This window comes from Monodelphis domestica, chromosome 2 (genome assembly GCF_027887165.1).
Source record: "Monodelphis domestica isolate mMonDom1 chromosome 2, mMonDom1.pri, whole genome shotgun sequence".
Taxonomy (NCBI): Eukaryota; Metazoa; Chordata; class Mammalia; order Didelphimorphia; family Didelphidae; genus Monodelphis; species Monodelphis domestica.
The window spans coordinates 70,292,001-70,318,231 of record NC_077228.1 but is presented as its reverse complement, the minus strand read 5'-3'; the positions used below and the strand labels follow the sequence as shown (position 1 = coordinate 70,318,231).

Genomic DNA, 26,231 nt, shown 5'->3' with positions numbered 1-26,231 from the left:
GGCTTCCTATTGCCTCTAGGTTTTTCATTCTTTCCCAGATAAAATAAAAACTCTTATGTTTGGTGTTTAAAAGCTTTTACAATCTAACACCAATCTACCTTTCCAGTCTTGCCATATATGACTGGAGAAGTGAATAGAGTCTGGGACTTTGAGCCAGGAAAACCCAAGTTCAAATACTACTTCAGACACAAATCATGTGACCCTAGGCAAGTCCTTTAACTTCCGTGGGCCTCAGTTTTCTCATATGAAAAGAGTAAGAGTTAGACTTGATGGCCTCTAAGGTACCTTCCAACTATAAATCTGTGATCCTAAGATCCTTTCTACACTGGTCCAGCCAAAGTTTGTTTTTCACTGTTTCACATGTATAACTTTCCAACTCCTATCTTTTCTGTCTGTACCCAAGACTTAGAACAGATTCCCTCCTCACTACCATCTCTTAGAAATGCTGATTTTCCTCAAAAGCCTTATTTCCCAATTCTTGGTGCCTTTCTTTCCAAAACAACCTACAACTTATTTATATGGAGTTATTTCCACATATATTGTTTCCTTATCAAATTTAAGCCTCTTGGGGGCAGAGCAATTTTATTTTTGTCATTGTAGCCACTGTACCTAGCATATCCCTTAGAACACAACAGACACTTAATAAGTGATTATTGATTGATTGATTGATTGAAGTGGGTAAATCAAAGTCCAGGAAATGAGGGGACCATATTCAAGAACTCAGTTCAAGATCCTAATGAAAGATGAAAACTTCAGCACTTGGGAATTAATCAGGAGTTACATTCTCTCCCTGCATTAAACAAGAATTCATGTAAAAAAAGACTTATGAAAAATACAACTCTTTATTGATATAAAGTATTTTATTACAATCATGGGATGATGGGAGTAGGAAAAGGTGGAACTTAGACAGACTTACTCTGTGTTAAGCTCCCAGAATCCAAATATGAGAAGAAATGTAGTCCTTGGATTCAAGGAGCTTACATGCTAATGGGGGAACAATACACAAAAGAGAGATGATCATGAAGGGGCAGGGAAGCACAGGGAGAAGGTACCCATAAAGTAGCATGATGGAGAAAGTCAGAGTGAGAAGGAGAGCAAGAAGAGGACTGAAGACATGAATCATCTGGACAATTTCCTTAAAATGGAGGTAAAAAGAAAGATCTTGACACTGGGGTGCTGGAGCCAAATTATTTTGGCTTGGGAGAGTTGATTGTTAAATTTTCAATATAAGCATTTACACCTGCAAAATCATCACAAAAACAAATCAAGACAACTTATTGTTTTGTTGACTGTCTAGGCTTAAGGAAGTGGTGGGGAATAAAACAAAATTGCTGATTAAAATAACAAATACATCACTTGTAATTTTATTTTTCCAGAGAGCCAGTTGTTATGCATTTACCAACAAAGTGCTACAACTATCTAATATCTTTTTAAGTAGCAGTTCCTTATAGACAGGCTTTCTACCTGGCCATTAAAGAACAGTGTCAGAGGCAGCTAGGTGGCTCAGTGGGTTGAGAACCAAGGCTAGAAAGGGGAAGGGGGAGGTGGGGAGTCCTAAATTCAAATCTGAACTCAGATACTTCCTAGTTGTGTGATCCTGGCCAAGTCAATTAACCCCCATTTCCTAACCACTCTTCTGCCGTGGAAACAATATACCATATTGATTTTAAAACGGAAGATAAGTTTAAAAAAAAAAGAAAAAGAACTGGGTCAGAGAATGAGCAAGACTCACACAAATGAAAGCCAAGTAGACAAATGGGCATGCAGAAGAGTATTGGAGCCTGTGGCCAAGTTGTTCCTGAGAGTCTCTCCCTCCCTTACAGTTCTGGATCCCCCCACAAATCTAACTGCTAGTGAAGTCACCAGACAGAGTGCCCTGATTTCCTGGCAGCCTCCCATAGCAGACATTGAGAACTACATCTTGACCTATAAATCCACGGATGGAAGCCGGAAGGTGAGTCCTTACATAAAATGAAAGGCTGAATCCAGTCATGACCATCACTCAGAAGTGAAGAGTTAGAACAATTAGGGGAGAATGAAAACCAGGGGGAAAGGGCTTAGACACCCTGCCATTTACACTAGCAATACGGTCAAGAAAATGTGAACTTTTTGACACATTGAAAATAAAGATCATGCACATGTAAAACCCAGGGGGATTGCTCTTGGCTATGGGAGGGGGTTGGGAGGAGGGGAGGGAAAGAACATGAATCATGTAACCATGGACAAATATTCCAAATTAATTAATTAATTAAACTTTAAAAAGAAAAAAGAAAAGAAAGATAATGGGATTTAAATTAACTTAGGGATCTTCTAGTTCAACCCCCTTATTTTGCATTTGGGAAAGCTTCTAAGTGTTCTTAACCATTAAGAGGAGATTTGGCTATTTTTTGGTAAATATCTTTAATGTACATAGTTCCAAATAATTCAGATCTTCAAGCAGGAAACTTCAGAATGGGAAGAACCAACCCAAAGAGACTGAATGATTCATAGACAGACAGTCCATTTTAGGATGGGTTCACTCTTATGTCCAAAAATTTTCAGAAGTAATGAATAATTTAAATTTCATTTGTTCTTAAATATACCCTAAATAGAAGTGGAGTTTTCCTAAGAATGAGATATCTCCCCAACACCTCTCCAAGACATTAGAACTGCATTTTTTATGATCCCAGTTCCCCCTTGTCTCTGTGAATCATGATCCCCTTTTCTCCTTTTGTTTTGTTGTCATCCACAGGAGTTAATTGTGGATGCAGAAGACACTTGGATCCGTCTAGAGGGACTTTCAGAAAACTCTGAATACATAGTGCTCTTACAGTCAGCCCAGGATGCTATACACAGTGTGATCACCTCTGCTAGCTTCACCACAGGTGAGGAAGTGATTGGAGCTTTCACACATCCCCCAGCACATACCCATCCAAACCAACATGGTCCCTCATCATCTCTGCTGAATCTTGGTCTTCAATGAGGCCCCCAGAGGAAACTAAATTACCTCTTCCTGTCAAGAAAGATATTTCTTCAGCTTCTTTCTTCATAGTGGAACAATTCAGGAAATATCTTGAACCCAGATGTCAGGCAGGATACTGATTCTCAAGAGGTTTTTAAACCATTTGAAAGAGTGTGAGAGCTGAGCAGCATTGGCTTTAATTCCTTAAAAGGCACTTACTACATGGTACTCTGTAAAGGTGCTGCTCTGGCTTCCAACCTTTTCTTCATGTCCTAACTCAATCTGAACCAAATCTGATAAATCGGATATATGCCTAAGGTAAATTGGAAAAGAGGTTGGAGGCAGAACAACTATTTAGAGGTCATTAAAGAATAAAAGAGAAAAGCGGTAAGTGCCTGGATCAGGGTGAAGATAGTGGAAATGCAAAGGAAGATGTAGGAGCAAGAGATATATATTATGGAGGTTGGATCAGTTAACTGCCTTTAGCTACTAATTAAACATGATGTAAGAGGGAAGAATCAAAGGTGGCTTTAGCAGGACTTCTCTCCATTCACATGGCTTCCATCTGAGCTTTGTCCCTCATCATCTCTTTCCTAGATAATTGTAATAGCCAACTAATTAATCCCCCTGCCTCCTACCTCTCCCCCATCCAATCTTCCCTCCACTCAGCTGCATAAGGGTTTTTCCTTCATTGTGAGTCTAGCTATGCCTACCCCCCCATTCAGCAAACTCTAGTTGTTCCCTTTTATCTCTAAGATTAGATGTTCTCTTCCCTCCCCTGCCTTACTGTTTTCTTCTGTCCCCTCCACCTTGCACTTAAAATCCTCCATAATTTAACCCCAATCTCCCTTTCCAGTCTTATTCCATACTACCTTCCTTCATGTGCTTTACTGCACTCCATCTCCTATCTGCATTACCGTTACCTTTGCTCTGGTTCTCCCCATGCCTAGAATTCCATCTCTGCTTCTTAGAGTGCCTGGCATCTTTCAGGGTTCAGCTCAAGCACCACTTTCTACAGGAAGCCGTCCCTAATGCTCAGAGTCTCTAGCTCTTCTCCACTCCCCCCACCATAACCTTGCAATCATTATGTATAAATTCAGCCTATACTTCTATAGTTCCCCTTATTAGAATGCAGACTCCTTGAGATCAGGGACACTTTTACAGTTGTCTTTGTATCTGTAATGATTAACATAGTACCCAGTATTTGGTAGAGTAGGAGCCTAATAAATGCTTGTTGATTAATTGATTAGTTTAGAGGACTTAGAGGAGCTTTGAAGTCTCTTCCAGCTCTGAGATTTTGAAATTCTATGACATGGACTTTTTAATGAAGTAAGTCACAATTTAAAGAGAAATATTTTTCTTTTTTTTTTTTTTAAAAAGACATAGATGGCAAGTACTTGAAAGCAATTCTCTATTTGCATATTTATTAGGCATAAACTTATAATTTCATCCTGAAGATGCACAAATTCCAATGCTGGCTCTATGCAGCATGAACCTTTAATTCAAGTCTTAGTAATGCTATAGCCAGTTGTCTTGAGCATTATGATAATATCACAGAATGTTTCTGTCTTTGGGTGACATCCTGCATACAGAGAGTCTGCATCCTGCCAACTAAAAAAAGGCAGGAACTACTTAGCTGCTCCTTCTATGGTGAAGTCTAGCCCCTCACACACTAATATTTGAGCTAGGTTATAACTAGGATGGGGCAATTAAGATGTTGCCCCAGGGTGCTGAAATTTAGAGAGTGTAGATATCACTTTCAACAGCAAAAATAGAACTGAGCTTAATAGTTAGAAGTGGGTTTCATGCTTTGGCCACCATATCCCAGGTAAAGTCCTCCCCAGCCTGACTCTGTGGCTCCCTTCATCTCCATAGCAGTTACCCCTTGGTTTCTTGGTGTCCGCGCAGATTACCACCACTCAGAGTACACATTTTCTGCTACTTGCCCTGGATACAAAAACAGATTTTGTACGAATTTGTCATTTATACCATAGTGTGAATGAATTTCAGATATTTTTCTGAGAGCAGATTTTAACTGAGATTTAAAAAAAAAAGAGCACTGAGTCCTTGAGGCAAGGCTGGGGATAATACCAAGAAGAGGGAAAGAACAGAAAAGGGCAAAGACTGAGAAGTTATCACCTTCCACCACCTCACCTAAGGCCAGCATTGGGCAGATGATGATCTTTTGTTGCCTCAAAACTATTAAGTCTGGTTGGTAAAAATAAAAAAAAAATAAATATCTTATGAGGACAAACTTTTTTTTTTAGTGGTGGGTAAGGGAGTTGTTGAACTTCTTTTTAGAGCATTTGTTAAATTTACTGGAGCTAGTTGGCACAATAGAATACTGCTCCTGGAATCAGGAAGTCTCATCTTTTTGAGTTCAAATCTTGCCTCACATATTTACTAGTTGTGTGACTCTGGGCAAGTTAGTTAACCCTGTTTGCCTCAATTTCCTCATCTGTCAAATGAGCTGAAAAAGGAGATGACAAATCATGCCAAGAAAACTCGAAATAGGGTCACGAAGTGTTGTACATACCTGAAAAATAACTTAAAAACACTGTATGATTTTAATGGAGTTCTCCTGCACATCCTTAACTCCTTCTAAAACACTGTCACATAAATAAAGGCTAAAATTGTACTCTAAGAGGGAAAAAATCCATCAACTGGCAGGTTCTACACCCTTTTCCAGCAGAAAAAAAGATGACAATTGTTTTAAACATACTTTTTATGACTAGTTTAAGAAATCTGGGCTTTTTCTCTGAGAAGGAAAAAAAAAAACACTACAAAAAATTTCCTTTGATCGAGATGTCTTCCCTCTTTGTGTTTCTGCCACACAATGTACAACCATTTCCTTCCTTCCATCATGTTAATAGCTGCCTGTCCTGTTGTCTCTGGTGTTTGCACAAGACTCAGGGGGGAATTATATACAAGTAGTATGGAAGGGGAAAAATATGGATACATTATTTATAATTTACTGTCGCCTGAAATTTCATCCAAGGTCTACTTGTCTTTTAAAGACATGAATATAAATGAGGAAACAAATATTCCCCACAGAGCAACAGGGCTTGGTGAAATGATCATCTTCAAGGAAATTCCTTTTGTCTGATTTAATGCTATAAGAAGCAAACAAGGCTTTTGCTAAAACCTCTCTTCAGAGACCTGTGCAGATGGAAAAAAAAATGGGTTATCTTGACCTTGGGGTTAAATGAAAAATATTTGGTTGTTGATGTGCCCAGAGATGGGCAAGTATCTCTCTTGTCACCTTCAGGTAGGACCCCTTCAAGTCTTTTGCCCGGCTGGTATATGCAGCTAGATCCCAGACGGAATGCTGTGGGTATCAGAAGTCCCACTTTTTCAATGGCTTCTGCTTTTAAAACTATAAACAAAAAGGAAAGGAGCAAGCTCTGGGTCTTGGGTCCAACATATCTTCCAAAATCCATATATTTAGCAGAAATAGCCTAGACAGGAAAATTAGACATGGAGAGTGACCAGCCCCTCAGAGTAAACGATCATGCATCCAACAATATGGTTTCTCTGTTCACCAGGAGAGAAAAGATGGGTTTTTGTTTAAAAAATCAAAGGGAAAAGGAAGCATGAGTGAGTTGAGTGGACAGAGGAGTAATGGTTCCCTTTCTGTCCTATTTTTGCTGGATTGTTTAAGCAGACTTTATCAAGATCAAGAAACTTTCCCCTCAGCATCCTCAGAGAGGAGGGAGGGAGACCTCTCCAATTCTGTCCTCACCTAGGGGTGAAACTTATGTCTAAGAAAAATAAACTATTCTCATAGTATGCTCTTCACAAATATAAAATACAAAGAGAGAGAGAGAACGAGAGACAGACAGACAGACAGACAGACAGACAGAGACAGAGAGACAGAGATACAGAGAGACAGAGACAGAGAGACAGAGAGAGGAACAATATTGAGAATAGAAATCGTGTCAATAGATAAAATCTACCCCAAAGTGAGCAACACTCAAAAACAGCACCCCCATCTTTGTCCAGTATCACTAGGATCTGAGCTGTTCCACTTGAGAGAAAATTCTAGCTAATTAGAGTTTACCTCTCTTTTGATCATCAAAAGCAGTAAATTTTAAAGTTATTCTATAAAGATCCATTTAACAAACTGGAGAATATATAAACCTGGAGTTGGGAAAATGAAGGGGGAAGAGAGGTCTTTGAATATGTAGAGGGCTGTCCTATCCAAGAGGATCTAGATCTGTTCTCTTTGGCTCTACAGACCAGAACTAGGAGGTATAAGTAGAAGTTGAGAAGAAACAGATTTAAGTTTGATGTCAGGAAAAAAAACTTTCTAAGCAATAAAGCTGCCCAAAAGTGGAATGAACTGCTTTGGGACAAACTTCAGTTCCCATAAACTGGAGTTGTTCCAGGAAAGGTCAGAAGGGATTCTTGTGTATCCACTGGACTAAATTGCTCTGAGATGTTTTAAAATCCTGATACTTCATCCTACAGAAACATAGGTGATGGAGCTGAGCCTGGACTTAGGAAGACTTGAGTTCCAATCCAGCCTCAGATGCTTACTAGCTGTATTTTGGGCAAATCCCTTAACCTGTCTGTCTCAGTTTCTTCACCTATAAAATGAATCTCACAATAACATCTCTTTCTCAAGGTTGTTGTGAGAATCAAATGATCAACAGTATCTGGCACATAATAGACACACAACGAATTCATATTTCCTCTCTTCCTTCCTTTTACCTATAACCAGATGGATGTTCTTTCCATTCCCCCCTACTCCCTTTTTTGATTTCTTCTTAATAACCTGGGAATCTCCAAAGGCAACATTAGCCCAGTAAAGTGAACCTATACTGCCTAGAGTCAGGAAAACTTTTTTTTTCAAATTCTAGTCTGGCCTCAGCCACTTGGGTGCTGTGTGACCTTGTGGAAGCCACTTAATCCTGTTTGCCTCAGTTTCTTCATCTGCAAAATGAGCTGGAGAAGGAAATGGCAATGCTACTCCAGGAACTTTGCCAAGAAAATTTCAAATGGGGTCATGAAGAGTGAAACAAGACTAAATAAGAACAAAAGTTCACGGACTACAAGCCCAGCACTCTATCCATTACACAAAGGTGTCTAGAGTGTGATAAATGGCCACCCTTACCTGTAATAATAGAACAGCTGATTTGCTCAGGGTCAAAAGTGGAGTAAGAGGCCAAGCTGGAAACAGGACTAGCCTCCTCCCTCCTTTGTCCTCTGCTCTGATTCATGGCTGCCCTTCGCATTCACCCTCCCAGATGCTCTGGACAAATTCATTTCTGAGCAGTTCTTCCAGTGAGTAAACCAACCCCATCAATAACACTATTACCTTGGGAAACACTTAACCATGAGACATTTCAGGGCTCTGGTCATTGGAGGTTGTTTCTGTCCCTACCCCATAATACAGTCTAAGCTAAAACATTTCCTTTCCAGAAGTTTTCCAAGCCCAGAACTCTCATTGCATCAAAGGAAAGAAACTCCTTCTAGTTTTCCAGTGAATCTGATGACTTTCCTTTTATGAATAATTGTCATGCCTGCCTGTAGCTCTTGAGAGACAATGAGGAATGGTGATAGGGATACTGGTCTTGTAGACCAAAGACTTGAGTTTCAGGGTATCTAACATGAGTGGCTGCATCTGTCCACATTATTTCTTTCATGAATTGAAACTCTTAAAAGTAAAGTATCACTGAAATGAAAAAGAAAAAAAAAAGATAATAAGACAAGATCATAAAAGTAATAACATAAAAACTGGTTAGAAGAGAGAGCTCAAAATTTGTACTTCAGAAGCTTTCATTCCATGAAGAACACAAAGAAGGAATAAACAAGGATATAGACCATGAATCTGAGAATAAAATTTCAGGATAGGAAAGGAGAAAAAGAATTAATGAAGAGAATAAATCACAAATGTCGGCAAGGGGAAACAAAACAACTAAAAAATTAAAGAAGTTAAAGAAAGGGAGATTTTGAACTGGCTATTTCAAGGAAAAAAGGAAGGGCAAAAAGAGAAGAAATAGATTTTTTATTTTAATTTTTAAATATTTCTCCATGTTTACATCATTCATTTTTTCCCTCCTCTTTTCCTTCCCCACTCCCTAGAGCCAACAAGTAATTCCACTGGGTTGTACAAATGTTATCACTTGATAACTATTTCCATATTATTCAGGAAGAAATTAATTATTAACTACATAAAAGAACAAGAAATTAACTTAAGCAAAATCATGAAAATAGGGAAAATGTTGATAAATGGTGCCATAGTGCATAGAGCACTGGGTCTAGGATCAGAAAGACCTGAGTCCAAATGCAACCTCAGACATTACTAGCTGTGTGACCCTGAGCAACTCACTTCTGTTCGACTCAGTTTCCCAGTCTATAAAGTGGGATAATAAGAGCACCTGTCTCCTAGGCTGGTTGTGAGGATCAAATGAGATGATATTTGTAAAGTGCTTAACATAATGTCTAGTACATACTAAATACTATATAAATTTTAGCTATTATAAAATGGGATTTGCGGAGAAAAAGGAGGGGAAGGAAAGCTGTAGGAATGGGGTTACACCAAAATAACTTAAACAAAATATAGTGTAGGGATGAAGTATTCTATTTACAAATTAAATATATAAAATCTTTTTAAAAATTAAACCCCCAATAATGAAATACAAAAGAGGAAAATACAAACCTGATTTAATAACTTTTCATGTTAATGGACTAAAAAACAATCCAATAAAAATCAAAGAAAGCAGATGAATGGCTAAGAGAACAAAACCCTATAAACTTGTTTACAAGGAATGCACTATAAGAAAAACAGGCACATAGACTCAAAATGAGAGTAAAATTGAATTAAGTTTATTATGCATCACATGAATTAAGAAAGCAGAAGTAGCAGTCATGCTATCAGACAAAGCAAAAATAAAAATTCAAAGTATTCAATGAGAAGATTATATTAAAGGAACCATAAAAAATGAGCCAATATCACTAATAAACATACACATAGACACACACACACACACACACACATATATATCTATATACCAAGTGACATAGCATGTAAATTCACTACATAAAAATTATTTATCTGTCCACCAATTAAAGGGCATCCCTTCAATTTCCAGTTCTTTGCCCCTACAAAAAGAATTGCTAAAAATATTTTTGCCCAAATTGGTCCTTTCCCCTTTGTAAAGATCTCTTTGCTATATAGACATTGTAGTGGTAATACAGTATCAAAGGGTAGGTATAGTTTTATAGTCCTTTGGACATAGTTTCAAAATGCCCTCCAGGATAGTTTGATCAAAAGCTAAGTAAACTTAAAAGAAAGATAAAAATTAAATTATAGAACTAAACAAACAGAATTTAAAGATAAAAAAAAATCTTATGGACCCTTCTGAATGGTACTACTAAAGATTATACATACCTAGTTAGATGGTCTTAGATGATCTTTTGCAAAAATTGATTTTAGGTGAAAGTATGAGGAAATTGCAAAGACATTTAATGAAAAGCAGAAGCAATAAATGTATTCTTTACTCACTATAATGCAATAAAACTAGCAATTGATTGAGAGCAACAGTCATAGACCAAGATGAAGATTTTTTTTTAAACCCTTACCTTCCATCTTAGAATCTACTGATTCTAAGGCAGAACAGGATAAGGGCTAGGCAATGGAGGTCAAATTACTTGCCTAGGGTCACACAGCCATGAAGTGTCTGAGTCCAGATTTAAACCCAGGACCTCCCATCTCTGGGCCTGGCTCTCAATCCACTAAGCCACCCAGCTTTCTCCCAAGATGAAGATTTAATAAGAAATTCTAAACAATAAGTGAGGCAAAGAAAAAAATCATAAAAATAATTAATGTGTGTAAATGATAATGATAAAAGAGCAAATTAAGATTTCTCAGTACCTTTTGGCAGTGTGATGAAATCTTCAGACCTTTTCTCAGAATATTTTAAAATGCAACTAATAAAAAACATAGAACAATGAAAACATATTTAAAAAAGTTATTAAAATATTACATATTCCAGACTCAGTCCCCTGAAATTCATCCATGAAAGTCTTGAGGATCCATAAACTCAAGATTAAGAATGCCTGGAATAGAGCCAAAAGCTAACATTCTATACAAAGAGGAACATCTAGAATTTTATCCTTCCAAAATACAGGAGTAAAAACAAAGATACCACCTCTTCACTGATATTATTTAACAAAGTTCTTGGATTATTGTTGCAATAAAATGTGGGAAAAAAATAAATAAGAATAGGCAAAGTAGACAAAAATGTCCCTATTTGTTGATGCTATGTTTTACATTAAAATTCCTAGAGAATCAGTGAGGAAACTGAAGAAATTTAATAATAAAAATATCTTTGAATTTAAAAAAAGATTGGATGATAGGAATTTCCATTTATATAGTACTATGTAACCATGGACAAATTCATTTCCAATTTTCAGTTTCTTCATCCATAAAATGGGATAATAATATTATGTCAGCTATCTTCTAGGGTTGTTATAAAGAAGTCATTTTATAAACATTAAAATACTATATAAATGGAAATTCCTATCATCCAATCTTCTTTTTAATTCAATGATATTTTATTTTCCCAATTAGGTATAACAAGTTTTCAATATATTTTTTCCAAAACTATAAGATTCAAATTGTCTCCCTCTTCTCTTTCCCTCCGTCCTCTCAGAGATGGTAAGCAATTTGATATGGGTTATACATGTATTATCACATCATTTAGTCTTGACAAAATGTCCCTTTCTATCCATGTGGACAAGATAGAGAGGTGTGGGCTAGATCATGGTGAAACCAGGATAATATGGAACTAGTCGAATGACCAGACCCCAAGAGATCATTAATGGATCCATGTCAACTTGGAAATAAGTCTCAAGGGGTATTAGCCCAGAAGCCAATTCTTGGCTCTGTATCGTTAATTTTTTCAGGGACTTGAATTAGTCATAAAAGACATAATTATCCCATTTGCAGATAACATGAAACTGGGAGAAATAATTATCATATTGAACAGCGGAGTCAAGATATAAATAGATATAGATCTCAATAGCCTAGAATTATGGGCCAAATTTAATAAGATGAAATTTAAAGGGATGCATATGAGGCTATATGCTGGGATTTTTAAAAATCAACTTCACAAGCAAAAGATGGGAGAGGTATGGTGAAACAACACACTTACAAAATGGATCTGGGTTAGGGAGTGAGGGAGTAGAATACAAACTTAATACAAGCCAATGATATAATGTGGTCAATTAAAAGAACTAATGCCCAGACTAAAGAAGGTGACCCTTCTACCTGATCCTGGACACACCACATCTGAAGTATCATGTCTAGTTTTTCAAGCCACATTTTAGGAATGACACTTATTAACCACAACCTATCCAGAGGAGGGCAACAGGGATAATGAGAAGCTCTAAGATCATGTCATATGAGACTCAGTTGAAGAAATTAAGAATTTTTACTCTGGAAAAGAGAAGCTATTTGGTCCTGGAGAGTTGAAGTAAAAGCCATGGGGAGAAATTTCAGAGCAGATTTAGACTTAGCATCAGCTAAAACATCCTTACTTTTATAGCTATCCAGAAAGTAGATGGGCTGCCTCAAAAGGCAGTGGTTTTCCCTCCCTAGACATCTTTGTACTGAACCAATGACTACTCGTCACAGACATTTTTGAGAGATTCTTCTTGTATAGGTTTTATTAGATGGCCTCTGCCTCCAATTCTAAGATGCTAGGATTCTGCAATATTATAAACTATATTGATTGGAATTAATCATTTTACAAAGGACAAAGAGCCACCTGGTATACTTAACACTCTTCAGTTAAAATTATCACACCTTGAATCTTTTTCTTCATGTGGATCAGTACCATTCATTACTCATGAGAGTCACTTCCTCTCTTCCATTTCTTCCTTCCCTGAAGCCATTCTTTGTTATTCAAGCCAATAGAGCTATGGTTTCCTCTCCCCTTGGTTTGTAGAGAAGTTTTATTGCTATAATTGATTGGCTTCATTCAAAAGAAATTGGTAGTTTTAATCACCTTTAAATAATATATATCATGACATGAAAGTTACAAAAATGTTTCAAGAAATTTCAGCAACACTCATATTCTTTTTTTTCAAAGCTGTTTTATTTTATTTGGTGATTTAAAAATGTTTGGATAGAAAACCAGCCTAGTCTCTTTAAGAAGTCAGTGTGCAAAATGGAGAAACTATTCACCAAGGGGGAAGAGACTCTGGATATTAATGGCAAAGAATGATGTGTAAATGAAAGGATAGCATGTGCTTTTATTTTGAGAAAGCTAATTCAAAAACAGCTAGGTGGTGTACAAAGGCTAAAGTCAGAAAGGTTCTTCCTGAGTTCAAATTTGACCTGAGACACTTACTAGCTGTGTGAATCGGAGCAAATAGCTTAATCTTGTTTGCCTCAGTTTCCTCGTTTGTAAAATGAACTGGAGAAAGAAATGATACTTACCTGCTGTGTGACACTGGGCAAATCACTTAACCCTGATTGTCCCCATTTCCTCATCCATAAAATGAGCTCCAGAAAGAAATGGAAAACCACTTCAGTATCTTTGCCAAAAGAACCCCAAATGGGGTCACAAAGAGTCAGACATAAGTGAAACTCCGGAACAATAAAAAATTCAAAAGCATGTGTCAGAAAGCACTGTAGAGTAACATATAGTAAACCTGGGATAAGTAAGCAGAATGATATTCAGAGCTGTTAATAAACACAGATTAACCAGGAGATATGGAACTAATTCCACTTTTGGCAGGAATCTAGCCTCTAATACTTATTAGCTTTGCTATTTAACCACTGGCAAGTCAAGCAACTCCTCTCAGCCTCAGTTTCCTCATGTTTAAAATGTCAATAATAATAGCACTTACCTTAAAGGGTTGTTGAGAGGATCAAGTGAGATAATATATGAAAAGTACTTTTCTAAATAAATATTGGCTATTATTATTGAGAAGCAATGTGGCATAGTCACTAAAGAAACAGCCTCAAAACAAAGGAGATAGATGTTCAAGATGTGCCCCTGATGCGCTAAGAAACTCTGAAACACTAAAAAAATTCAAAAAGGGGCTGACTTGCATTGATAAGAGTAGTTTCTTCTCCTCAGACTTCCCTAGATCAGAGATGGCAACACTCTCTAGTGCAGCCTGAACCAGATTAAAACCCAATTGAGAAATATTTAACAAAATAAATAAAAATATAATAGAACATAGATAATGTTAATAGGTGGTTTTACAAATCCTGATGTACCTTTTAGTGATCTCCTTCCCCTATTGGAGTTTCTTACTCTCGCCCCAAACCAAGGAAATCAGAGCTCTAGTCCTTATTATTATTTTCTTTGAATAATAGCTAGAATGGAGAAGAACAAAAGTCAGAGACAGAACCCTGGGTTAGCCTGGAGATGAGAATAAACTGCCAATCCTTTCCCAAAGAAAAGGGAAAATAAATTTTGATATGAATGGAAACTAGAATGTTTAATTTGCAATTAAAAAATTGATGTTTCTTTTCATCTTTCTTTAATATGGAAATTAAGTTGTTTATAAGAAGAAACATTTTTATGCTTCTTAATTTAAAAAAAAATCTCTTTCTCAAGGAAATTCTCAAGAGAATCATAGGTGATATTCAGCCCTTTCAGTCAGTTATCCCTATTCCACGAGACCGAAACTATTCTAAACAAATGTCACCCTCCACTTGCTGGCAATTGTCACAAATGCCAATGTAACCCCATGTGGAATTAAGATTAGTCTTGCAGCTAATTTTAGTGATAAAGCATCTCAGCCTATGATGTATTTGGAGGGGGGTTTATATTATTACTAAATGAATTTTACTAAACACCAATAATTTTATAGCATCATAGGATGTAACAGTTAGAGGGGACCTCAGCAGGCATAAAGGTCCCTCTATTTCCTTGAGCTCCAAATCCCCTCGGCAACACATCCCCAAGAAATGGTCATCTGGCCTTTGTCTAAAAATCTCCAGGGAGATGGAACCCACTGCCACTCTAGATAGCCCATAATAATGTGAGGTAGCTCTAATAATTAGAAAATTCTTCTGAGTTCAGACCTGAATTTGTCCCTGAACCTTCTACCCATTGCTCCTATAGCTCAATGCTCTAGGACCAGACAAAACACATCTACACCTTCTTCAGCTTGATAACTGTTCATATAATTGAAAATAGTTGTCATATTCCTCTTCTCCTGCCTAAACATCCCTGGTTCCTTCAATAAAACTTCTTGTGACATGAACTTGATGAGCCTTGATGTCCTGATTACCCTTTTACTGGGATGTAATATTTAATAAATAATCTATGAAGTTGCTTTGGAGTCTACCTTCTGGAACATAAGGCTGTTTCTCTCTATGACCTCTCCATAGGCTGCTTTTTATTGGATTGCTTACTACATACAATAACCTTTTAAATATGAAATATATCTAGATCTCTAGTGTGCTGATTTTGCTACTACATGGACCTCTGAGGTAGACAATTTCTGATATTGATTAATTATCATCAGCAACCCTGACATCTCTTTCAACAGCAGTTATATTTGTTGAGCTATTCAAAGATTCAGAACTCCGTTCTTTTCCCCGAAAATATTTTATTTATTTCATTAAATATTTCTCAATTCCATGTTGTAACATTCATTTTTAAGAAATGTTTGATTTCTAAATTCTCTTCTTCCCTCTGTCCCTCCCCCTCCACTTGAAAAGGCAAGAATTTGATATAGATTATGAAATTATGTAAAACATATTTCTACATTTTCCATATTACAAAAGAAAATGGGGGAAAAGAAAGAAAAATAAACTTTTAAAAGTTTGCTTTAGGGACAGCTAAGTGACTCAGTGGATAGGAAGGTAAGAGATGGGAGGACTGAGCTCTGACATTTCCTTGTTGTTTGATCCTGGGTAAGTCACTTAACCCCAATTGCCTGGCTCTTACCATTCTTCTGCCTTGAAGCTGATACTTGGTAATGATTCTAAAATAGAAGATAAAGGTTTAAAAAAAAGTGCTTCCATCTGCATTCAGATTCCATCAGTTCTTTTTCAGCATTTTTCATCTTATATCCTTTGGAATTGTCTTGGATCATTGTATTGCTAAGCATAGATATGTTGATCATTGTCAAAAATTGCTGTTACTGTGTTACAATGATCTCCTGGTTCTGATCATTTCAATTTGTATCAACATATGCCTTCCCAGATTTTTCTGAAAGCATCCCACTCATCATTTTTAATAGCACAATAGTATTCCAGCACAATCAGATACCGTAAGTTGTTCAATCATTCCCCAATTGATGAGCATCTCCTCAATTTCTAATTCTTTCCCACAACAAAAAGCTGCTATAAATATGTTTGTACTTATGAGCCATTTTCCTTTTTCTTTGATCTCTTTGGAATTCAGACCTAGGCATGGTATCATTGAGTCAGAAGGTATGCACAGTTTTATAACCCATTGGGCATAGTTCTGATTTGTTCTCCAGAATGGTTGGATCAGTCCACAATTCCACCAATGGTGCATTAGTGTCCTAATTTTTCTACAACTCCTCCAACATTTGTCATTTCCCTTTTATGTCCTGTTAGCCAATCTGATAGCTGGTATCCTAAAATTGTTTTAATTTGCATTTCTCTAATCAATAGTGATTTATAGCATATTTTTGTGACTATAGATAGCTGTGATTTCTTCTTCTGAAAACTGCCTGGAGAATCCAGTTCTTTCAACCAAATCAAGCTATTTATTAACAAATCATTAACTTTGTAATTACCTCTTAACAAACAAAATTATGGAGCAAACTTCAAAGCAGTATATTCATAAAACAGCCAAATTTCATGTTGCTCAAATAAGTCTTTGTAACCTAGTGCTCTGTTTAACTTATGGTAATATATAACTTATGGCATTAACTGCTAAATCTTTCAATGTCCCCCTGGTTGGGTACTAGCTGCCTGCTAAGCATTCTATTGTGCCCTGAAGCTAAACTCTTTAGCTCCAATTTTAACTAATTAGCAATTGTTCTCTAAATTGGACTGTTTCCACCCAATCTGGGAGACGAGTAGTAAATTACTTTCTCTCCTTTAATTCTCTTAAAACAAAACGAAATAGTAAAATAGTCATTTGACTGTTTGGTCCAATCAAGAAACTTTTTGAACCAGGATTCCAGCCCCAAGGCTTAGTAACTGACTTGGGCTGCATCTGGTTCTTTAATTACAAGCATGCAGCATTTTTAGATATTCATTTGCATTCAACATGTATTTGTTAATCACCTAGTATGTGCTGGCCTCAGCTTCTTACTAGTGGTGTGACCCTGGGCAAGTCACTTAACCCCATTTGCCTTAATTCCTCATCTGTAAAATGAGTTGGGGAAATGGCAAATCACTCCAGTATCTTTTGCCAAGAAAAGCCCAAATGGGGTCATGAAGAGTTGGACATTGCTAAAAAACAACTGAATAACAACAATGAAATATATGAAAGGCACTGTCCTGTAAAAGATTCAGATTCAGAGACAAAGCAAACAGTCCCACAAAGAGATTACCCTCTACTGGAAATATGAGTCTTCAGAGTTGACTCACAACATACTTCATAATATTTAAGTCACCAATCATTTATTAATCACCTGAAATGTCCCAGCCACCAGGAGTACAAAGGAAAGTGGAAATAGTCTCTGCCCTCAAGGAGTTTACAATCTAATAGTTCATAATCTAATCTTTAAAGCCTTATACATTTGCACAAACATGTAAATTTGAGCTAAAATTATGAAGATGGTGAATGAAAAATGAATATTTAAATGTATGTGTACGTATCTGTTTTAACACAAATATGCTTGAAATAGTTTGAATATATGAATCACTATGCTTAAAGAGGAATAGAATTCAGGTCTATAGCTGAAATAATCCCTGCTACCACCAGTACCCAATGCATTAAATTTCCATCGTGGGGGGCATTCCACTTGGGCATCCTCTTCTTAATCATTGTACTCCTTTATCAACCACTCTCCCCAGTGCTTGCTGCTGCCATGTTTACATCACATCTATGTCTTATTCTATAGGAATGGGAAGAGGAGATACAAGATAGGACTAGGTGATAATCTGATCAACTGATTGTATTCATTAATATCTTATAAGAGTTTCTCAGCAGCCCCACTCCTGTTTCTAACCCAAATGTGCATTCTAAGTATCAAGGACCTTTTGGAGAAAAGAAATTATTATTTTATATGTGCATAGTTATTTGAATAACATAAATTCCTGAAAAATCCTTGACTCTGGCCATGTCGTGTCAGAGATGCCAAAAGTCTCTGGTTTAATAGTTAAATCCTGGAGGATTTATTCAACTATTTTGGACACATAGAGATTAGGCGATTTGTCAAGGATCACACAGTTAATAAGTGTGAAATTTAGGATTTGAAGTCAGTGTTTCTGACTCCAAGCCTGGAACACAGAGCACTATTCCACATTGTTGATTTAAGTAAGATTGATGTATGTATTTTATAGCAGAAAAGATTCAAAGTCTGATTTTTCCTCTTTGTTCTTCTCATGACAAATAGAACAGTAGAGAACAACTAGGCATCTCTCAGAGGTTTTATCTCTGCCCCACTCATTATGAAAAGTTTGTTTTTTGATAGGGGAAAAAGAACTTTTCTATAAAGAAAGAAGGATGAAATTGACTTTTGAAGGCTGTAAGCACAGCTTGTTTACTGAAAGGAACATAGAAAGAATATTTGTGTATGAATTTTTAATCTACTTGTAAGGAAACAGTTTCACCAATAAAATGAGAAACATGGGCTGGTAGGAAGACAAGATAGAGAACTACACTTCTGGTGAGTAAATTAACAAGACTTATTTGAGGACAGAGAAATTCCTGGGGCTTTCAGGGACATTGGGATCCCTCAGCTCATTTGCAAGTGACTTGTTTTTAGAGTTTGAGAGGTTTGAACTTACAAAGTGGTAAATCAAATAGCTGTCTAGACATCATGGGAAGATGAAAAAGAACTTTTCATACCTGATAGAAAGGCGAATTTCATGAAATTTACTTGATAAGTTTACTTGATTGATGAGTCACACTGTCCACAAGGAGGCTCTGTTTCAAGATATTCGAGGAAATTTAAGATACCATCTGGAGAATTGGCTAACAGAAAGGCTTCAGCAGCTATGCTCAGAGATTGCCAGTTAGAAGAGAGGAAACTGCCTTGCAGTTTAGCAGAAGAAAAGTCTGGAAAAGTGGTTTCAGGTAAGCTCATTGGAAGAAAACTGAACTCTGATATAGTTTGAGCTATTGCTCTCCAGCTCCAAATACAACTTAAAAGAGATGAAACCTCTGAGAGATGCCTAGTTGTTCTCTACTGCCTTATTTGTCATGAGAAGATCAAAGAGGAAAAGACAGGCTTTGAATCTTATCTGCTGTAAGAAAAGTTTGGAGCTGATTGAACAGAGCAGAATCCTGTTAAATGAAGAGCTAGCTGGATTTGTCTATGTTGTCCAGAGAATCACCTGAGTAATTTTGCTCTGACCTTTGATTTGCTAAGAAAGGGATGAGAGATCATCAAACAAAGCAGAATCCTGAAGAGCTGACTGGGCTCGTCTGCTTTACTCAGAAGGGTCGACTAGAGGAATTTTGCTGGTCTCTGGCTTAGGGGAACTCCTTGTCACTACCTGGCAGTTGTTTAACAGTTTCTCAGAGCCCTTTGAAAGGCAATTGTGAATTAAAGGAGCTTTTACTACTTCATCAACCCAAAGGAAAAAGAAGAGAGACCGCCTAGGAGAAGAATGAAGACCAGGAGGGAAGTAGCAAGCAAAGCAGTGGTTTTGTGTGGCTTATATTATTGCTGAAAGAACCAAGGACACCAAACCCTACATGAGTTAGCCTTGGCACATCACATGGAGTGTGATTCTCCACTCATCTGCCTCCTACAAGGTTTCTGTAATGGTGTGCCCATTCTTCCCCATGGCTATTGTAGCAAAGAATATGATCTAGGTTTGCTTATATGTAGACTGAAATGTTTTTATTATTCCTACATTTTCATCATGTTGAATAACCTGATTATTCTCAATTTTGCCTTATTGTTAAGTAAATGCTTCACATTTAAAATTTAATCATGTCATGGAGACTGATTTTGTGTAAAAGGAAAGCACATTGGTTGGAGCTCAGAAGCTATAATGACAAATAGTGAGAATATACCAATATACAATTGGGTTCCCACCTAGAACCCTAACCAAGTCTAAGTCATAACTGGATGGAAGTGGCCCTTCTCTAGGAAACTCAGATGAGCCAGTATAAAGACAGGTTGGGTGAGCAAACCATCTGAGAACAAGAGGAAGCGGTTGTGTTATAGTCAGATTATACCTTATATAAATAAAATAAATCAATAAAACATATAAACTATTACAGATAAGGTTGGTCTAAAATCTTTCAAAAGGCAGTACGTACAGTGGTAAGTTTCTGTAACAACTGTTCAAGCCATCCAATATATTCTCCATTGATTACTAATTAGCCAGCCACGATTAATTAGGTAGTTAATTTTTACTACATTTACTACACATATATAACATGAATAGTTGTTACAGAAATGTTACCCGCAAAGTCTAGGGCACATGCTCTCATAAATACACCCAGAGTCAATGGGGAAAGTGGGTACAGAATTAAAATACAATGTCAAGGCATCCATGCAGAAAACACATATGGGTAACTTGGTCCCTTTTTGAAATTCCCCTGAAGTATATGTAGGTCTTTGTTGGGCTCCAAGGGTAAATGCCTGCGTAGAGTCCATAATGTCACTGTTCTTTACTTCAAGAAGGTCATAATCGGGGGCAGCTGGGTAGCTCAGTGGATTGAGAGCCAGGCCTAGAGACAAGAGATCCTAGGTTCAAATCTGGCCTCAGACACTTCCCAGCTGTGTGACCCTGGGCAAGTCACTTGACCCCCATTGCCTAGCCCTTACCACTCTTCTGCCTTGGAGCCAATACACAGTATTGATTCTAAGACAGAAGGTAAGGGTTTTAAAAAAGGTCACAATCCCTAAAAAATGTATTGAGTTTGTCCTCTCTCACCTCCAACATCCTCTCCAACATCATGGTCAACATGGGAGTGAGTAATGAGTATGACATTTCTTCTGGTAGAAATATACTTGCTTAAAGCCATCTGGAAACTTAACTGCTATGTTGCTAAAATCCTTCACTCATATACATAAGTCTATAGGCACATCTAATATTTTTAGCCAGTCCCAAAACATTTAGGATTTGAATTCAGTGTTTCTAACACCAAACCTGGGGTCAGATCATCTGATTGCATCCAATGGCTTGAAACACTTCAATCCTCTCAAATATAAATACATACATAGAACATAAAAGCATTTCCAGTTCACACCCACAAAATATTTGCTAATAGGATCACAGATTTAGAAGTGAATGGAACTTTCCTTAGAGACTATCAAGTCTAACACCATCATTTTACAAGGGAGGAAACTGAGTTCCAGAGAATTTAAGTCACCTGCTGAAGGACATTCAGGCATAAAGCAAAAGACCAAGGATCTGAACCCAGGTTCTATTTTTCCAAATGTCATTCTTTCTCATATATTATATGCTATCTTTCTTTATATAACATACAAGCATATGTATTTGTACATACATCTCTATACATATATGTTATATTACATGCCTATATAGATATAGACATATCATATACGTACATTTTTATTAATACCTATACACACATATGTATATGTTAGGCATTAAAGCTTAAAACTCCATTGAAACTCTTGGGACACTTTTTAAAAAGCTTTCCTATAAGAATATCTTTCCCAAATCATTCTTTCCCCCTAAAAGATTTCCAGTCCTTGGACTAATTTATAATGCCAGAGTATTAGGAAAGCTCCCTAAAGGTTTGCCAATTCAGACACATCTTAGCAGCAGTTTTTAAAGCAATGAAGAGTGAAGCCCCAAGTTCTTTGGAAAGGTGGCTGATAAATTGGTTTCCTGAAATGCTCTCTGATTTGTTATGACCCATACATACGTGACCATAATCAGCAGTTATAACACTATAAAGAATATCTTGAATAGATTGAATACTTGTTCTCATAACATAATTCAGGTATTTATTTGGCTTATTGTCATAGTTTCCAGGTAAAAGTTTTGGTGTGTGTGTGTGTATATGTGTGTGAGTGTATATGTATGTGATATATAGCAGAAGACAGACAGACAGATAGATAGATAGATAGATAGATAGATAGATAGATAGATAGATAGATAGATAGAAAGATAGATGGATGGATGGATGGATGGATGGATAGATAGATAGATAGATAGATAGATAGATAGATAGATAGAAAGAAAGATAGAAAGAAAGATAGAAAGATAGGCAGGCAGGTAAGCAGACAGACAGACAGACAGACAGATAGATAGATAGATAGATAGATAGATAGATAGATAGATAGATAGATAGATGGCTAGATGGATGGATGAATGGATGGATGAATGGATCTGAAGTTCCTTCAAAAGCTAGTTTTTACTTTCTCTCCTGGAAGGAAATACAAATAGATGAAGAAACGAACCATTCTTAGGAAATTTCTCTTTCTCCCCATTCAGGGGGTCGGGTGTTCCCTCATCCTCAGGACTGTGCTCAACATTTGATGAATGGAGACACCCTAAGTGGGGTCTACACTATTTCCATCAATGGAGACCGGAGCCAGAAGGTCCAGGTGTACTGTGACATGACAACAGATGGGGGTGGCTGGATTGTAAGTAACTGTAGGATTTCTCAGAACCTCTCAGCATTCATAACATTGCACAAATTCACCTTTTTCTCTTTACCATATCCTCTTATCTATCACTACAATTGAATCTTTCCTGTCTCTTCAGTTTCCTGAAAACACTGTCTAATAGCTCAGACACAGTCAAGTGTGGAATACAATCTAAAAGCAAGTAAGATTAAAGCTAGAAGAGTCATGAGAAGTAGCCAGGAATTTGGGAGACAAACCAAGGTCCTTTACCTTCCCTCCTATTCCTTTCCTAACAATTGTTAATTCAGGAGAAGGAAGAAAAGGGAAAGCAAGAACAGCAAGATATGAAGGAGTCTGATAGACCCTGAAAGGTCGTGAATATTTTTTATGAGATCCAGAGTGATAAAGTAAAAGAGATGGAGATGGTGACAGGACTAGAGAGGCTGAGGTCCTGAGTGCTGAAGAACAGAAGAAAGCAAATAAAATGAGCTTAATTTCAAGTACTTATTAGACCCAATAGTGGCTCTGCTATGTGTAGTTCTGCATATCTAGAAGTCCTAGCTCTGTGAATTGAATGATCTCATGGATAGACTCCTTTTTCCTGCTTCTCAGCCCTTCTATATGAAATCAGATGTTGATAGCCAGATAGAGGCATGTGGACTTCCTCAAGACCAGGACCTCAGTATCCCTGCTCTTGTCACCATTTCTCTCATCAAGAATATATGAAAATTTAGGGTAGCTAGGTGTCTCAGTGGATAGAGAGGCAAATGTAGAGACTGGAGCCCCTGGGTCCAAATCTGACCTCAATCACTTCCTAACTGTATGACCATGGGCAAGTAATTTATCCTCCATTGCCTAACTCTTAATGCTTTCTTGCCTTGGATTCAATATTTCATATGAATTCCAAGATGGAAGGTAAGGCTTTTAAAAAAATATGGGAATTTTCAAGGACCTTTAGTATTCAAGACTTTGAATTCAGAAAACCCTCATATTCTGGGTGCCAGGATCCTGATTAGTGCAGATTTGGGAGTAAAATAAATTACCCTCTGCTAATTCTTGCAACAATGCAGATTCTCTTTGCCCAGGTGGTTTTCTATGAGTATAAAAGATACTCTCTTTTCGCTTTCATATATTGAAATTCGAAGCTTTCTTCAGGTTTCTATTTAAGAGGCCTTCACTGTTCATCTCCATTTCCTATCGCTTTGCTTCCTGCCATCATTTTGTGTTTATTTTGGTATACACTTATAACTGTTCGTGTTGAATCACGACAGAGATGGCTTTGTTTTAATTGTTGTGTCCCAAGTGCCTCACCGAGTACCTTCTATAGAATAGGTTCTAATACATAGAGGTTTGGTTCATTTGTTTTTAAATTGGAATGTTCCTAATGTCTGACCCCAAGATATCCCTACATAGCTATGGAGGAAAGGATGAGACTTCATGTATCCCAACCTTACCCTCAACCAGTCCCCCTCTGACTGCTCACATACAGAGCTAGCCTTTTCAAACTGCTAAGAATGGGTCGTTTTTGAAGAGTTAAATGGTACCTCTGTTCATAACAGCTGCTCTGGGGAGACATTCCCTTTTATATCTCTGACATATGTGTGCCTCCTTCTTAAAGCATAATTGGAAATTGAAGTCGAAGCTGATTTATTGGAGGGTAAATGAAATTAGCACTTAAACAGCTTGGAAAGTGAATGATTTGCAGTTACTTTGCCTCCAATATGATGGTGTCAGTCACTGGAATGGGAATTATTCCCTTTCTTTTGGTGAAAAACTCCAATTTATGTGGAACAAGGAAAAAAAAAGCATAAGGCCAGTACCATCTCTTCTCATCATTCTGAAGGATTTATGTGTACCTGTGTTGTTGTTGTCTATATTCAAAGAGTGAAAATTATTGCCAATAGCATACCTACTTCTATTAAGAAGAGGTAGACCCAGAAACGAGGCATCTTTGCAAATAACAAATCTAACACTGGCATGTTGTTTTACTGCAGATGATGGAGAACGAGGAAGAGAGAGAAGGAGGGAGAGAGAGAAGGAGAGGGGGGAGGGAGGGACAAAGGGATAGAGGAGGAGAAAGGGAGAGAGGGAGAAGGGCAGAGGAAGAGGGAGAAAGAAAGAGAAAGAGATGATAGACTACCCAAATCTGCCTGAAGTTTGCCTGGTACCCAATCTTAGCAACCTTTCTCATTTCCCCTTTGCCTTTTTAGGTGTTCCAGAGACGGCAGAATGGCCTGACAGATTTTTTCCGGAAATGGGCAGAGTACCGTGTTGGTTTTGGGAACTTAGAGGATGAGTTTTGGCTGGGTATTGACCCCTGCTTTTCTTTTCTGTGATGCTTTGACATTTTGTCCATCTCCTACTTCTCTGTGTCCATCCTGGGTTATGAGGAACTAACTCTCTTCCTACTTACTTGTCCTATCTCTGCATGTCTGCTCAGAATGCTGACAGCTCCCAAATTGTTCTCAGTACCTTTCACTCTGTTTGGCTTTTCTATTGATTTGTTTTCATCTTATTGTGGTATTCCCCCCTTTGTGCTGTCTCTTCCTAGCCTCATTAATAGTCTGTTATGTTGATGGGATTTGACATGAGGGAACTACAAAAGGTAGAGAGCTGCCCAGCTGGGGGAAATGGCAGAGTGAGTTAACAGGGGGGTCTTTCATCTCCAAGAAGCAAGGCACCAGCCAGCCTTAGGTCACAAGAGAAATGAGTCCAGTCACTTCTTTTAGTTCTGCAGAGAAATGTTATTACCCGCTTCAGGAAGGAAATGGAAAAATTAAGAAGGCATTAGAGGTGACTGGCAATTTCCTGGAGGTCTAGGACTAGCAGGAGGTATGGATCCGAATGGAACTGTGTACAAACAGAACCTATGAGGTCAGTTCTCAATGCCAAATTAGAATCTGCCCACATATGAAATCCAACAGAAGTCAGACAAGGAGCCGAGAGGAAATTTAACAAACTCTACCCCTCTTTTTAGTTAGATAATGGAAAGAGGATTGGGTTTGCAGTCCAAGGATCGAGGGCGGAAAACTTTCGCTGCTCTTTTCTCCTTACGAGCTTGGGAAAGTCAGTTCATTTCTCTAGGTCTCCATTTGCTCAAGGACTACATGATCTCTTAAGACCTTTTTCAGTTCTAACTCCCATGACCCTATGACAGTCATTGTAGGAATGATGGAATGACAAGCAGCCGACCATGAAGTATTTATTAGGCACTTAGGACATGCCACTAGACCCGTTAGGGGAAAGAAAAGAAAATGGAGTGGCAAGCAACCAACCAACAAATATTTATTGGGCATTTATGACATGCCCAACACAAACATCATAGAAGCATAAGAAAAAAATAGTCAGCCCAAACCAAATCGAGAAGCCAGACAAAAAGGAAGTAAAAGTGTCTTTGCACTCATGCAGCTGATAGTCTAGATGAGAGGGAAAGACAAACATACTTAAAACAATAAGAATGTGATTTACTGCTGAACAATATGGTGCTGACTACCGCAGCTTAAGCAGAAATTTAATTCCACAAACATCTATTAAAAACCAATTAAGTGAGGACTGCTGCTAGGTGGCTCAGAGATGGAGGTCCTGGGTTCAAATCTGGTCTCAGACA

At 37.5% G+C, this 26,231-nt stretch overlaps 1 protein-coding gene across 7 annotated transcripts in view; it reads left to right on the top strand.

Moving 5' to 3' along the window:
* The window catches only part of TNR (tenascin R), a 718,245-nt gene that overhangs the window by 673,311 nt on the left and 18,703 nt on the right, over window positions 1–26,231 (top strand). For all 7 annotated transcript variants that reach the window (XM_056815577.1, XM_001373475.3, XM_056815578.1 and 4 more), the window contains 4 exons: window positions 1,824–1,954; window positions 2,732–2,864; window positions 22,491–22,642; window positions 24,835–24,931. In XM_056815577.1, the coding sequence (XP_056671555.1) occupies window positions 1,824–1,954; window positions 2,732–2,864; window positions 22,491–22,642; window positions 24,835–24,931 (513 nt within the window). The remainder of the gene's footprint in view (window positions 1–1,823; window positions 1,955–2,731; window positions 2,865–22,490; window positions 22,643–24,834; window positions 24,932–26,231) is intronic.